The sequence below is a fragment of the Cucurbita pepo genome, chromosome LG02 (assembly GCF_002806865.2).
Source record: "Cucurbita pepo subsp. pepo cultivar mu-cu-16 chromosome LG02, ASM280686v2, whole genome shotgun sequence".
In the NCBI taxonomy this organism is placed as follows: domain Eukaryota; kingdom Viridiplantae; phylum Streptophyta; class Magnoliopsida; order Cucurbitales; family Cucurbitaceae; genus Cucurbita; species Cucurbita pepo.
The window spans coordinates 5181061-5196667 of NC_036639.1; the positions used below are offsets into that span (position 1 = coordinate 5181061).

Consider the following 15607-nt stretch of genomic DNA (forward strand, 5'->3'; position numbering starts at 1 on the left):
AGTAGTAAGTATTGTTTATCAGAAAAGAACTGAAAGACTATATATGGGCTAGCTCGACTCCACCTCTACTAGGGCCTAAGCCCTTGGGGTGGAGGTGAGAGTTAATACAGTTTCACACTATTCATCTTTCAGAATAAGGTCACTAATCAATTACGAGAAATTGGCTCTAATTTTGCAGTTTTTTCGTTTGCAGTACCCCAACGTGACACGAGCGTGCAAGGGGTTCTCAAGAATCCATTGGCCTTTTGACCTATCACAAAGGGTCTCGAAAGATATGGAATACCTCCCTCCTAGCTGTACATACGAATTTCATCGAGTACGGATTTTCACGTAATTTCAACTACTAACAAATTTAATTGACATACCAAAATACAAACAGTGAAAAAATTTGCAAAACAAAAAAATATAAAATGCCAAACCAGAAATGCACAACAAAATCATCTGTTCATTGAAGCCACCTTCTTCAGGGCATCTAACTTATTCTCAATTTATCTGGCTTGCCCCCATTGACATGTTTGTGAAGAAACCCAACCTCCTTCATATGCCTCTAAGGCTACTTCCACCTCCAAGTTCAGCCATGGGTTCTGCTTAGAATCGATTCTACTTCTACCCATCTCTACCTAATCTTTCTCTTCTCCTTTCGCTGCCCTGTTCCGGCAAAAGAAGAAAGGTGGGGCTAAATCCCCCTTTTGGGTTAAATTTGAATTGATCAATGTCTTCCACAGGGCATCTATAAGGTCGCTTGTCGCAATTGTTTCGATCCCATTTGCATGCTGCATTGAATTTTGAGTTCTGGGTCATTGAAAGTTTAGTTCATGGCGCTCCAGTCTTCGATTTTGGGTCCGCCCGCTTTCTCTATCGGCACAAAACCCTTTTCTCTTCTGCATTGCTATCGATATAAGGCTGTACCAGTAAGGATTTTTCGGAGTAATAATCGGTACCCTAGTCTTTATTCGTCGAATTGCGTTCAATTTCGTAGTTCTGGAAGCATTTTGTGTACAGTTTATGAAGAAACTGATGCGTTTGCAAATGGAGCTCGTTTGGGATGTGGGGTTAGTGCGAACTCGAACTGTTCAAGTGTTCCTGAGCCGAATCGAGATTTTGTTAGAGAAATTGCTAAGCGTGGGGTTGTTTTCACTGCAATTGTGTATGGTGTGCTCGTTGTTGGCTGTAAAAATGTTTTGGCAACTGAGGGTGTGGTTAGTTTTGGCAGGGATGTTGTTGGGCAGGGGATATTGTCGTTTAGAAATGCGTGGCCAAAAGCGTTGTTGGTCCTTAAGATTTTCAAGGAGCAGGGTTTGATTTTGGCTTTGCTTTTAGGACTCTCTGCGTTTTTCTCTATGGCTGAGACTTCAATAACCACACTATGGCCTTGGAAGGTAACCTATTTATTGCACTTCATTTATTATCGTTCTTTGAGACTGAGCCATTTGATTTATAAATCCAATTGTTTCTTTTGTCAATCAATTGCATACACCTGCTGCATGTTTCTTAATAGCACTAAACAACCTTAACTATGTACATATATCTGCTTCTGGGCCCCTTTAAATGCCGTTTTCAACTTGGCTTTAATATCAATGTTGGGGATCTACTTAGAAAGCACTCCTTCAACCAAACTTACAAATTAGTTTGAATTATAATGTCTTGATAGTACATATCAACTTCCTGTTCTCGAAGGTTGTCTGCGAATTGAGTTTAAGCAGCATTTGATTGCCTTCACGCTTCCTTTACTTCGATTAGCAAATAGAGGTTTGGAAAGGAGGCTTGTTAAGACGGGTTTAGGATTGGGAGGGCCAAGTTTCACCTTATCGCTGCATTCTGTAGATGATTGGTTTCCTTTTGATTTAGGATGGAAAGTCTTTCCTTTTTTTTTTCCGGAAGTTCAACCATTGTGGGAGGAGGATCAAACTACTGACTGTTGAAATGGTAGTTGGTGTCTTATCCACTAAACTATGCTCGGATTGGTTGGGATGGGATATCTTTGACAAACATTTACGAGGGATGGACGGTTGATTCTTAAAGAAGATTGAAATTTTGAAATAAGTATTTCATTACCTTTCCTTGCATTAATCAATGTATCTTGTTAAAAAATCATTGCGAATTTCAGGAAGAAAGACATTAATGAGCTGTTTGCCAAATTGTGATACAAGTTAATAGTGAAAACGAATCACAAAGCTACTTGTTTATGCAATGCACATATGCTCAGAATTTCTGGACAACAATTCTCAATATATTTGGATGGCATATCACATCTCCTAGGAAGGTAAAGGAATTTTTGGATATGGTCTTAACGTACCACCCTTTCAAGAATGCAGAAGCCCTATTATGGAAAAACCTCATCATGGTTTCTTTTGGAATATTTGGAAACAAAGAAATTAGAGAATATTTGCAGAAAAGACGCAGAGCTACACAAAACTTTTCGACAATGTTGTTTACCAAGCTATATCTTGGTGTAAACTGTCTAATATTTTTACTTCCTATAGTTATACCTTCCTCATTGCAAATTGGGAAGGTCTTTTGTAAACACCATGGATTATACATCCCTTTTGTAAATTTCAATCATCAATGAAATTGTCTTCTTATAAAAAAAAAAAAATTCTCCTATTACGAAGGTGCGAAGCACATTAGTGAATATAAAATTCAACAGTTGTGTGGATGACTTGTGCAGTGCATACCTTATATCTTGCTTCAAAGAGTATTATCTTACCTTGAAGCATATTGTGCCACCAAAAATGTTGATATAATCTAGAAATATATGAGAAGTGTAGTTCGACCTTTGATATTGTTAGAGATTTGATGGGGGACTTTAAGAAAATCATTTTATGAATATTGTAACATTTAATCAGTTCATGACATTGAAATTTCATTCTATGGTAAAAAAAATGTTTTACCTTAGAAAATCATCATACTCCAAAGGTTTCAACTTATTGGAGTCGCTTGCAAGCTAGATTCATTAGTGACAAATAGACGTGCTGTGCTATAAAGAAGATGCAAAGAAAACAAGGCATGTCAAGTAATAGGTGCTTAAATGATGTCTAGAGGACGACATTGATTATATTCTTTATGTTGCTTTGAGCTTGTGATTACAAGCTAAGCTTGTCTTCGTTCATGCATGCCATGTATGATTACCATGATTATTGCATTTTTTTGGGGAGTATAGATGTAAATGAAACTTATCGATTTTGTGTTCTAGCTACCAAGTGAAGTGTTATTTGATTATTGCAATTGTTTCCCTTTTTTCACAAATACCAATTGGCAAGCCTTGTACAATCTTCCTAGTTTTTGTATTTGGAGGGATGCCTTATTTTCTTGGTTTTGTACATTATTCTGCTAATGAATGCTTTTTATGTCCATATAAAAGCAGTTCTTTCTTCTGCCTCAGTGTATTTGTTAACCTTTCTCTTTGTCTCTGGATCATGTACATGGCTTATCACTTTAACAAATTAAGAATATAAATGGGTATTTTTATTTTCTTTTTGTAATTATACTCATTTTAAAAAATTGATAAGTTAATGGTTCTCTTTTGCTCCTCCTTTTTTCTCTATCTATCTCTCTCTCATTTTATTTCAGTTTTTAAATTTTAATTCCATATAGGTACGTGAATTGGCTGAAAAGGAACCTGAAGATGGTGTCTTCAAAATGCTTCGTACTGACGTTACAAGATTTCTCACGACCATACTTATTGGCACAACGTAATACTCTTTTATTATGTCCCAACCAATTTTATAGTTTTTATCAACTTGTTTTTTCTCATCTTAGATTCTGCTGATGTACTTAGTGTGGTAAATATTGGGGCAACTGCGTTGGTCACAGAGGCAGCAACTGCAATATTTGGGGAAGCCGGTGTTAGTGCAGCAACTGGAGTGATGACTGTATGTACAAATGCCCTATCTTGAACAATTCAGAAGTATAAATTCTGGAATTGATTTACTGATAAACATACCCACTCATCTACCTACCTATATGTATCGTACATGTATAATGTCTGTCATGTACCTGATTATTCAGAAAAATTGTTGGCAAGAAATCTAGTGGAATATAAACAAGGGAATTTCAACAAACTCTTTCAAATTCTTAATGTGGGTGTATTAACTTAAAGGAAGATTGAAAATGGTGGTGCCTTACGTTCCTCAAGTATGTTCTTCGTAAAATCAATGTTCTTTCAACTGACAAATACTAGAAGGACGTTGAACGAAAAAGCTGTCATTGGCAATTTGAAAGGGTAAGGACTAGAAGAAGTTAGGGATGGTTTGGATTTCTAAAAGACTGTTTTCTATTTTTTAGGAAAAACTCAGCGAAAAACCCGTTTGGGCATATGTTTTCCAAGATTAGTTTCTTTCCTTCATTTTTCTCTTAGTTTGTTCTTACGAATAACCTATTTTTTAGAGTAAATAAAGATACTTTTGTTTGTTATCACAATTCTACAGATAGTTGTGAAATATTGTTAACATTATGAGCCACCTGAACACGTTTCTTAATATCCATTTTAAAAACAGATTACGAGGCCAAATAGACCCTCAAAAGAGAGCAAAAGGAAATAAAAAATTGTTTACACTAATTTCTGATTTATATGTTGAGTAGTCTTCACTATTGGTTCTCAAGTGTAGCCCTTTATTTCTCTTATTTATCATTTATATTGAATGGGTAGGAGATTTTTATTTAAATTCGAGTTATCATTTGTCCTACTGTTAACATTGACATGGGCATCGTTTTTAGATATTTACATCTGTGTCTTCGATACTTCTTTTTCATTTTATATTTTTGGGTGTCTTCTTAATATAGAAACTATCCTAAATAAGCATTCTTTTTGCACAAATTCATTGGAGATTTGGATCTCTTACTTATCATCAAGGAGTGAGATTAATATGTTATCTCTTCCTATCTCCCTGAATTATGTGATGAGTTAAATTGAATCATTGACTGCACTTGTGGAGAATTAAGGGCTACCTTTATTTTACTTTTGATTCTTTATCAGGACAAGCTTAAGCATATCGACCATAATAATATAGCCCTGATAACGTACATGTGAGACAATTGAAAATTTTGCTTGTAGTAGAGACTGTTGTTTTATGATTGAGGAGATGCTTCTAAACTCTCCCTTTCAGGATAAGGGTGGAGTTTTGTGCCACGCAGTTCATTGCTGCTCTATGGGTATTTGGCTAGAGGAATAGTAGAATTTTTAGAGGGGTTAAACAAATCTTGGGAGGAGGTTTGGGAGGTTACTAGGTTTAATGCATCTTTATGGGTGTTTGTCCTTTGGGCTTTCTGTCGTTATCTGTTTGGTCTCATTTTTTTACATTAGAGTCATTTCTTGTAGTTAGTTTTGAGACATCTTTTGTGGGCTATCTTTTTTGTCTGCCCTTAGACATTTTTTTATATTTCTTACCCCCCACCCCCCCCCCCCCCNAAAAAAAGGTTCATTAGAAATCCACTCCAATTTTACCTCCTTAATGTTGCCAGGTTGCCATTTTGCTTCTCACTGAACTCACTCCAAAAAGTATTGCCGTGCATAATGCTACCGAGGTTGCTAGAATTGTGGTATGTTACATATGCTTGTTCTATCACTCCAAAAAGTTTCAATGTTTATTGATGCTCACAAATTACGACATGGTTTTCTATTAACTGCATTGATTTTATTGCCTGTAGGTCAGGCCAGTGGCATGGCTTTCGGTGATACTTTACCCAGTTGGAAGAATTGTCACCTATCTATCAATGGGGATGCTTAAAATAATTGGTATGAAAGGGAGTAGGTAAGTTTCATGATATCTATGTTTCAATTTCTTGGAAGCTTCTGCTCACTGTTCCATCTAAGGCTGTAGTTTTATTGTAAAATGCTTAATCTTAGCGTTACTTTCACCTGTCTTAATATGTTAGTGAACCATTTGTAACTGAGGAGGAACTAAAATTGATGTTGCGAGGGGCAGAACTGAGTGGAGCCATAGAGGAGGAAGAGCAGGTAATGGACAGGCTTTCTAGGACATTCTTCTCTTAGTATAGCACTTGAGCTTGAATCTTGAAGTAAATCATGGATACAGTTTCTTGTTGACAGCATGTGTGAATCTCGACATCTAGACGGTCTTTGATACATTATACTGCAAGATTAGCTCTTGCTTTCTCCTCTTGTCATAACACAAACTATTTCAAGAGTATCAATGACTTTATTATCGTATCTCGGACTCTAATTTCGTAACTAATAAACATCTTAAGTTGAATTGAATGTGATGACGCTGGTTGTGGTTTCATGTGTCCCCCAACATATTTTTTCTCTCTAAATTTTTCGGACGTGCAAGAGAGAAACTACGGGAAGATATTGCATTAGCACTTAGTCTGCGTTAACTATAAAATTTTGTTTTGTGGATGCATAAGAGCAATCAGATGTCAGGAACTGGTAGTTTTGTCAGAAAAAATGAAAAGATTTGCCTCTTCTCTTGTTCGAAAAAGAAAAAAACTGGTATTTTAGTTGGAAAATTTCATCTTGATTGTTCCTTAGCTTGACTATGCTAAGGTCATTTTAATTAGGTTGAATGAAATGTGAACATTCGTCGTGCCATGTCTTCCCTATTGTGTGGTATCTGGGATAGTTTTCCTTGCCTCGTGTACGCCTGTGACTTACTTAGTGTCTGGATATGCCTTCGAGCTGTACTTAACTTTTTTTCTTTTGGTTTATCTGTGTAAAATGTTTGTTTTATGCTGGTTCACTACAGGATATGATTGAGAATGTTCTTGAGATAAAAGATACACATGTTAGAGAGGTGATGACACCTCTTATCGACGTGGTTGCAATAGATGGAAGTGCCACACTCGTTGACTTCCATAAATTGTGGGTGACTCATCAGTACTCAAGGTATATTAAACTTTTGGGGCCGAGTCTCCGATGGCCTTTTCCCACAAATTGTGGTTTGAGTACACACATGTATTTTAATTTTTTACTTCTTGTGGACCATACCGAACGCTAACGGTAAGAAAGCAGAGGATAAAAAAACTTATCTCTATTATTTAATGGTTTCTTATGTCTCCCAAAGTAGTTGTGAACCTTTAGTTCTTATATTTTCAAATAAACTAGACCTCTTTTTAGCTATTCTAATTCATAACTATTTGATTATCATTCTAGGGTACCTGTTTTTGAGCAGCGCATAGATAACATTGTTGGGATTGCATATGCAATGGATTTGCTGGATTTTGTACAGAAGGTTGAGTAATTTCTCCCACTTACCCGATCTGTCATCGATACAATTGCATGTTGTTAATTCACAGTGCAGGATTATAAACTCTTTTGGTTTTGAAGGGTGAAGTACTAGAGAGCACTACTGCCGGGGATATGGCCCATAAACCTGCTTACTTTGTGCCTGGTAATTCTTAACTCAAATGTCACTTTTTGGTAAAAATTGCTTATTTACAGGCAACAAATTCCACAGATCTTTCCAACAAGCTCAACACTTCTTTCTTATGTATATACTGATGGAACCTCAACTCATTTTTGCATTCTAAATGCAGATATCTGATTCCCTCACTTCACATTCCTAGGCTTAAACATTCTAATGCTGGCACCCTAACACCCAACTACTGTTGTGTAAATTGTCTCTGCTAAATTTTATAGGCTGGAAAGTTTTGCTTAGTTCCTGTAGGTATTATGTTAGGTTGCTGAATGTGGTGGGCTTTTACAACATTTTAAAATTAAAACTATGTAATGATCTGAACTTTTTCTTCTTGATATTTCGAATTTTGTCATTCAGATGCTGGAAAATAATAATCGATCCATCCACGATCAGTAACTTGATATTTTGTCATTTTCCTGTGTTGAACCTCTAAGACATTGAGATATGAATGTAATGATTTTGAACTTTTATAAGGTTTTTTTTTAAAGAAAATTAATTTACAGCCATCTGCCTGCATAGAATAAGACATTGTTGCCTGGATTATATATATCTATATCGATATCTATACCTATGTGTACATGCATGCATTCATGTATATAAACTTACGAGTTACACGGCATTGGTAAATTGTGTGTGCGCTAGGCGAAGGTTTTAGTCTGCATGCAAATTATACTTGAGTTTAACCACAAGTTGGGAACTTCAGATTGTACTGCATACATGTTTTTGCTTTCATTTTCCGGTTGTCATTCCATAGTCTTCCTAATTATCATCATGTCAAAGTTGTTTATGTGTTTTCCAGATTCAATGTCAGTCTGGAATCTTCTCCGAGAGTTTCGTATCCGGAAAGTTCACATGGCTGTTGTGCTTAACGAATATGGCGGCACAGTTGGAGTATGTGTACTCACCATATCTTTGTTTTTATCTTATGCAATGATTTATGCTATTTTAAACCAAGATCGCATACAGAAATTTAAGGAATCCCACTTTTCATTTTTAACTCATATATTTTCTCCTAGAAGCAGTAGTCAGGAGTCCTTTTCCACTTCATAACATTAATTCTCACAATTAAAATCTTATTGCTATGGAGAACAGCTAGTAAGGCAAAAGTAAACGCAAGGAAATATCGATCTGTGGCCTGTATCCTCATGCTTATGTACTTGTCACATATGATGATTTGTTGCGTTATGTTTTGACTCGTCTTTTCTTTATCATCTAAATTGATGGATATACAAGGAGTTCGGATTTCATGAACTACCAAGTTAAATGCAATCAGACATTGTCAATGGCAGGCACTTATGTGGAGTTTCTAATTTGGGTCTTGAGGCTAGCTTTTGTATGAGTGGGATACTTGAATTTTTGGGAAGGAAAGAGAATATAGAAAGAAAAGGTAGATAAAGGGGAAAAAAGAAAAGACTTGGAGGAGGAGGAGTGTGATGTCCCGCATTGGTTGAGGAGGAGAACAAATCACCCTTTATAAGGGTGTGGAAACCTTCCCCTAACAGACGCGTTTTAAAGCCTTGNTGGACGATATGCCAGCCTTCTCGCTGTTCCCCGAAGGGGGGTAGACACGAGGCGGTGTGCCAGTAAGGACGCTGGCCCCAAAGGGGGGTGGATTTGGTGGTGGTCCCACATCGATTAGAGAAAGGAACGAGTGCCAGCGAGGACGCTGGGCCCGAAGGGGGGTGGATTGTGATGTCCCACATTGGTTGGGGAGGAGAACAAATCACCCTTTATAAGGGTGTGGAAACCTTCCTCTAACAGACGTGTTTTAAAGCCTTGAGGGAAAGCCAAAAAGGACAATATCTACTAGTGGTGGATCTGGGGCGTTGCAGGGGGGCGGTGGAGAAAGTTGTTTAAGGGATTTGAAGTGTTTTAAGGGATTTGAAGTGTTTTTCCGGAGCTTCTAATGATATTTTTTTTAACAAGGGAGTAGTTTTTCCGGAGCTCCTAATGATATTTTTTTTAACAAGGGAGTAGTTTCTCTTATAAATGGGCCTTGTTCTTTCAGTGCAGTTTGCTTGTTTGTTGAATTGATTTGTACTGTTTTTCCTTATATTACAAAAGGAAAAAGAAAATGGGTAGTTGAGAGTTGCATAGTCTCAGTACTCTACTGTAACTCGTAAAATCGTTTCTTTTTAGTGAATATCTGATCTTTTACTTTTCAAATGGAATCAGATTGTAACACTGGAAGATGTGGTTGAGGAAATTGTAGGTGAAATCTTCGACGAAAACGATTCAAAGGTAAATGTCGCTGTCATTTTTCTTTACACCGAATGCACACCGTCACTTTATTTTCTTGAATGTGCCTTTTGATTCTCACAAGTGATTCTTGGCTATAGAAAACACCTGTGTTCATATTATTAGGTGCTATTATATTCTTATCTAAACTAAAAAGTATAAGCACAGCCATATTGTTCGTCATGCACTCGTGCTATTATGTTTTTAATGATTTTTCTTTTGTTTTTCATTTTCGAAAAACTAAAGGAGGAGATCCAGAAGAAAACTGGCTACATTGTGATGCGAGCCGATGGAGTATATGATGTCGATGCTAATACCGCAATCGATCAGCTCTCTGAAGATCTAAATATCAAAATGCCAGAGGTAATTTACCTTTTATTAAATCAAAATGCCTCTACCCTCGACCCCTTATTTCTGTTCGGTTTTTTTATGAGATACGTTTTCATTGATGTATGAAATTTACAAAAGGGATGGATCATGAGAGTTCCAAAAATTTTCCCAATTAGTCAAAATGATCGATCGTAACTATATGAAGCGAGAATGTTATAACCTTTACACCAAGACAGCAAAATAAATAAGATAAAAGAAAACATCAAAAGATTGTTTCTTGTTCAGAATTATTCTTTGATTTCTTTCCTTACAAAGGACCCAAAATAAGCATACGTTTTGTACAAATGTACCTACGCTTGTTCGTATACGTTTTAAATTGTATTTTGAATGCTTATTACTAAATTCTTACATATTACTTCTTGCCACTATAGGGTCATCAATACGAAACGGTGTCGGGTTTTGTTTGTGAGGCTTTTGGATATATCCCAAGGACGGGTGAAAGCGTTAAAGTGGTCCTTGAAAAGGAAGATGAAGAAGCAGAAGAGTCAAATTCTGAAAACAAAAATAAGAAGCAAAAACGCCTAATCTTCAATATCGAGGTATAATTTTATTTCTGTATCGTCTACAATTTCATTTGAGATAATTTGTTGGGAAGTACCAAAAAGCTTCGGAAAATCGTTCGGCCTATCATTTCTCAATTTTTGCAATTTTATCATCTGCCACTTTCATAGTTCATCTGCATATGATACCGTTTTCGTCGCTTCCTTTTAGTCAATGATACGATTCCTTAACTTTCATATTCGGATTTTAGTATTAAGCTGAGTATAGGCTGTTTAACATTGATTATTAATAACTACTCTTTGGTCGGTATCTACTCTGGCTGTTAATTGTACTTCTTTTTCAGCACTCTTACACTGTCTCGTTCGGTTTCTTTAATTTCGGAGTATTAGGGTTGATATGTTGGACCTTTATGCAGATATTAGCGGGAAATGCTAGAAAGGTTAGTGCTGTTCGGTTTGAACGGGTGAACGACGATAAAGGTGAGGTGGCTCATCTTGTCCCTAAAGTCATGGAGAAGAAATGGAGCAGTAATGGGGAGTCTGGTAGTGTAGAAAATGATAATATATTATCAGAGAGAGTTGATGACAGCCTCTCTAGATTGCACCAAAACGATGATGATCATAGCAGTGATAGAAATTAGTGAAGCATAACTCATTTTTGTTCCCTCATTCTTACAACACCATATAGAAGGTGAAGGATTACAAGCACCAACAAACAATAAACTAACGTTATAATGTTTCACAGATGAAGAGAGGTGTCAATATTTAAATCATCAACACAGTTTGTTCTGTTCATCACTGTTTCTCTTGATCCCATGTCTGATAAACTAAGATCATCTGTGATTTGAAGATGAGATTGTCTGCTTTCCAAGCTTGGTTGAAGGTATGAAGAGCCTTGGAATGGTGACTTAGATGGAAGAACTAGTTCAGAATGGAAAAATAAGCCAGTTTGCTCAGACCACGCAGCTGAATTGGCTCGTATCGACTCAGACGACAGGTTTTGAACCTCTTTCCGCTCTCTCAACTCCTTAGCTTTCTGCAGTCGTCTAAATCTCTCTTGCAGCAAAGCAATGGAGGAGTTCATTTCACTACTCATTCTCAAAAGAAAAGGAACAAAAAAAAAAAAAAAAAAAAAAAAAACGAAAATCGATCTCCGACTCTTCACGTCTTTGCCAACGAGACCTATCAGGTAGCTGTTTGAGGAATGTTTGAATATCTGTATCGCTATTTATAGGACGTGGGTCGGTGATATTTTGAGAAAATTTTTCGATGCATTAGTTAAGTTTAAGCTTTCGATTAGATTTTTGAATGGCGGAATCGCGAAAGTAAAGGGAAGAAGCAGGTGGGGGAAGATGGAAAGGCCAAGTAGAGAGTTCCAAGGAGAGAGATGGATTGAGAGGCAGGAATGTAGCTTTTGTAGGCGTTTGTTGAATTCAATTATTGGTTTTTGATTTCAAGTCTGTTTGTCTGAGGGGCTGTTCTGTTCTGTGCTGTGTTGTGCTGTGCCGTGCCTTTTCAAGGGGACTTTGCTTTCAATGTACCTTTCTCCTTTTCTCCTCTTTTCCTTTGAATTAGAACAACTTAACATGTGCAAAAATGTATCGTTTCGGGCTTCGTTTGCTCTTATATCGATTTAGTTCTCGTTTTTAAATTACCTAATGAACCCTTAACGTTTGTTGATTTACGTTACGAGTGGATATCAATATATTCTAGTGATGCATTTGAGACTATTTGTAGTAGATCAGATGTACTACATTTAATAGAACTAAAACAAAATGGAAATAGAAATTCTTGATAGGGAAGTTTGGTTCACGATATGTACAACTATTTTGTAACGGCCTAGATCCACCGCTAGCATATATTGTCCTTTTTGGGTTTTCCTTTCGGGTTTCCCCTCAAGGCTTTCAAACGCGTCTGCTAGGGAAAGGTTTCCACACCCTTATAAAGGGTGTTTCGTTCTCCTCTCCAACCAATGTGAAATACCACAATCCACCCTCTTCAGGGCCCAACGTCCTTATGGCACACCGTCTCATGTCTGCCCCCTTCAGGGAACAGCCTCCTCACTGACACATAGTTCGGTGTCTGACTCTGATCCACCGCTAGCAGATATTGTCCTCTTTGGGTTTTTTCTCACTTTAAACGCATCTGTTATGGAAAGGTTTCCACACTGGTGTTTCGTCCTCCTCCTCAACCAATGTGGGATATCACATAACTAAAATACTTTTTTCTTCCTCTACGATTACGAGTCAATACCACCTTCATATAACAAACTATCCCAAATAATCTTAACATTACAACCACTTCAGTTTAGTATTTAGTTGCACTTAAATGTAAGCGCTCGTTGAAAAGTCACATGGGAATGATACCTTGTTGGATTGTAGGGTTTGGAAGCTTGTTTATAAGACCACGAGTCTATTGACGAATGAATGAAACCTATTGCCCCACCTTATAAGATATTCTTATGGCTAACTTCCAAACCTCCAAAATCCACCATTACCCATTGCACCACATTTCGAAGCATTCATTCTCTTAACAGTTCTCTCTATTCTCTAACTCTATTTTTTTCCTCTATGTCTTCTTCTGAATTCACACGGCTATGCTCGGATTCTAGCGTCATTCTTTTAACTTCTTTCTCTCATTTTTCACCAATAAAGTGTGCTTTTCTTAAGAACAATAGATCTATTACGAAAATCTGACATCATACCTCAATTATTTACTCCATGATCTCTCTCCTTGTGTTTTGAAACATGACAAACTATTGGTTGACAATAGATGGGGATTTACAAGTTTGCCTTAAGTTGACATTGTTATGAATCTAAGGTTATGAATCTAAGATTACTCATAATTGTTACGGTTTTACTAATAGTTACTTTATGCAAGTAGCGTTAGATAACTCATAATTGACATGCGTATTATGAAGTAAGTAACGTTATTTCATACTAAGTTTGAAACGACATTTGAAAGTACTTACTTTTAAGGTTTTCTAAATTTTATAATCACTTTTAGCTAGTAAATTTAATACTATAAAACATACATCACTTTATACTATCTCAAAATTTAACTAAGCCAACTTTAACGTTACGAAATTTAACCTTAATAGTGTGCCATAGAACAAAAGTAGAAGACGAAATGAGGACATACTCATTGTGGTCGAATACAAGACATCTTAAGGGCGCTTTTTAAGCAAAACAGAATAAAGATTTGGGTAGTTTGATTCCTCGTACTGATACCTAGTTAAGATATTAAAATATCACAAATTTGACCGTAGGGCCGAACAATCATCCAATAAAATTAGTCGAGATGTGTACAAACATACTACAAACGTATTCAACACCTGGAGATCTAAACATGGAGTTGCTAATCAAGTCATATAATATAAGGAATCAGTATAAGAGAAGCTTAGCTGATGAAACAGTGGATGCCGTGTGTGTACCACGCCTCCTAGGATGCCATTGGAGGCTGTGGCAGCTACTTCCATGGCATATTCACACCTCCCATAGCTGCTCTGCTACCACACTGCTGCGGGGGAACGGCCAACCAAGTGGCTACGCCTGCGGATGGAGTCAGAAGCCTGCAAACACAAACCAAACTCCAAACACAAACTACACCAAACTAAAGCTTTATTAACTGGTTCATTTGCAGGATTCAAACACATATTATATGGATCAAGACTTCACAAACACTATAAATGACTATAATTACAGAACCCAACTTAAAAACAGGCCAACAAGAAGCAAGAAATTCTGTGAGGCCTTAAATCCTTAATGGTATTACTGCAAAGAACTTCAGTCTCGTCTTTGAACGAATGATCCACAACTATGAGAGATTGCACATTTGCAGTCCTCCTGGAAATGCCTATGCATCCCAAAAGCATCCAGCAGCAGATACCAGGAAGTAAAAAAGCTAAACGAACAGTATACGAACAAATGCTGTGAGATCCCACACCGGGGGCGGATTGTAAGATTCCACATTGTTTGGAGAGGAGAATGAAACATTCCTTATAAGGGTGTCGTCTCCCTAGTAGACACGTTTTAAAACTTTGAGGGAAAGCCTAAAAAGGACAATATCTGCAAGCGGTGGACTTGGGCTGTTACAAATACCCTCTGATTAGCCGAAAAGAATTTAAAAATAGAAGTAAATAAATAAAGTAGCCAGAGCTCTTCAGAATCTAATCCATAGTATTAACCCTCCATGGGGCCACTGTCATGGGAAAAAACTACATTCTTTTTCAAGCTTTTCATTTCCAAATGAAAGCAGCAAATCCATTATCGAAGCTTCTTTCTAAACCAAATTTGAAGGGATTTAACTGACCAATGATTCGGGTTAAACCCCGCAACCTCTTTTTGGAAGTGCATTTGAATAATTCCTGGTACTCATCCTTTCATTTGAGGAAGGTTCAAGAGACCAACTTGCCACAGTAGAGAGAGGCTAAGAGGTTATCAGCCAAAAAATGAAGCTGTGATAAGATCTCAAAAGCTTTCATACGCAAATTCAGTTGAAAACCTACATGTCAATATAAATCATATAATTTTAATATCAATCAAAACCTATTCAATTGGTATTTGGGGGGGGGCAAAGGGAGGGACCATTCACCTCATTCATATCTTATGTATGTGTCACCAAGTGCAACTAGATATCAGATGTCCTGCTGATTATAACGCAACTTGGAGTTAGCAGTAGGGTAGAGAGAACTCAACTAAAAACTTTCCAGTTCAATATGCATTCAATTATCAATAGTGCTCAAAATAAAAATTGTCACATTATAATAGTCTAAACACTCTTTTAACAACTTTTCATGTATATCTACCAGTCACATCTTTGAACAATGAGAGGCATAGTGTCATCGTAACCTCCATCTATTCTATCTAAACAAAGACAATATGTGATTGAACTTAGAGATTGATGTAGCTTACCGCCTACGTAGATTGCTCTCATGCGCCTTTGAGACTGGTTTTCTAAAAGGTTTCAGTATCAAAAGAGTTCACAGGATCATTGAACGTGCAGTGTGATACACTAATTTCTATTAGAAACCACGAACCTCCACAATGACATGATATTGTCCACTTTGAGCATAAGCTCTCATGGTTTTTCTTTTGGTTTCCC

At 36.9% G+C, this 15607-nt stretch overlaps 1 protein-coding gene and 1 long non-coding RNA gene across 2 annotated transcripts; one reads left to right on the plus strand and one right to left on the minus strand.

Moving 5' to 3' along the window:
- The first annotated feature begins 435 nt into the window (after positions 1-435).
- Positions 436-12158, plus strand: LOC111789101 (putative DUF21 domain-containing protein At3g13070, chloroplastic). Its single transcript, XM_023669745.1, has 14 exons — positions 436-1379; positions 3595-3692; positions 3779-3872; positions 5461-5538; positions 5647-5750; positions 5875-5956; positions 6705-6844; positions 7112-7190; positions 7286-7349; positions 8176-8267; positions 9552-9617; positions 9861-9977; positions 10376-10543; positions 10921-12158. Exons 1-14 carry the CDS (start codon positions 816-818, stop codon positions 11143-11145), a joined length of 1971 nt encoding a protein of 656 aa, XP_023525513.1. The 5' UTR covers positions 436-815; the 3' UTR covers positions 11146-12158.
- A 2504-nt stretch (positions 12159-14662) lies between these two features.
- LOC111789110 lies at positions 14663-15607 on the minus strand. Its single transcript, XR_002814266.1, has 2 exons — positions 15098-15607; positions 14663-15007 (listed from the first exon to the last, which is right to left on the minus strand). It is a non-coding gene; the product is annotated as an uncharacterized LOC111789110 (long non-coding RNA).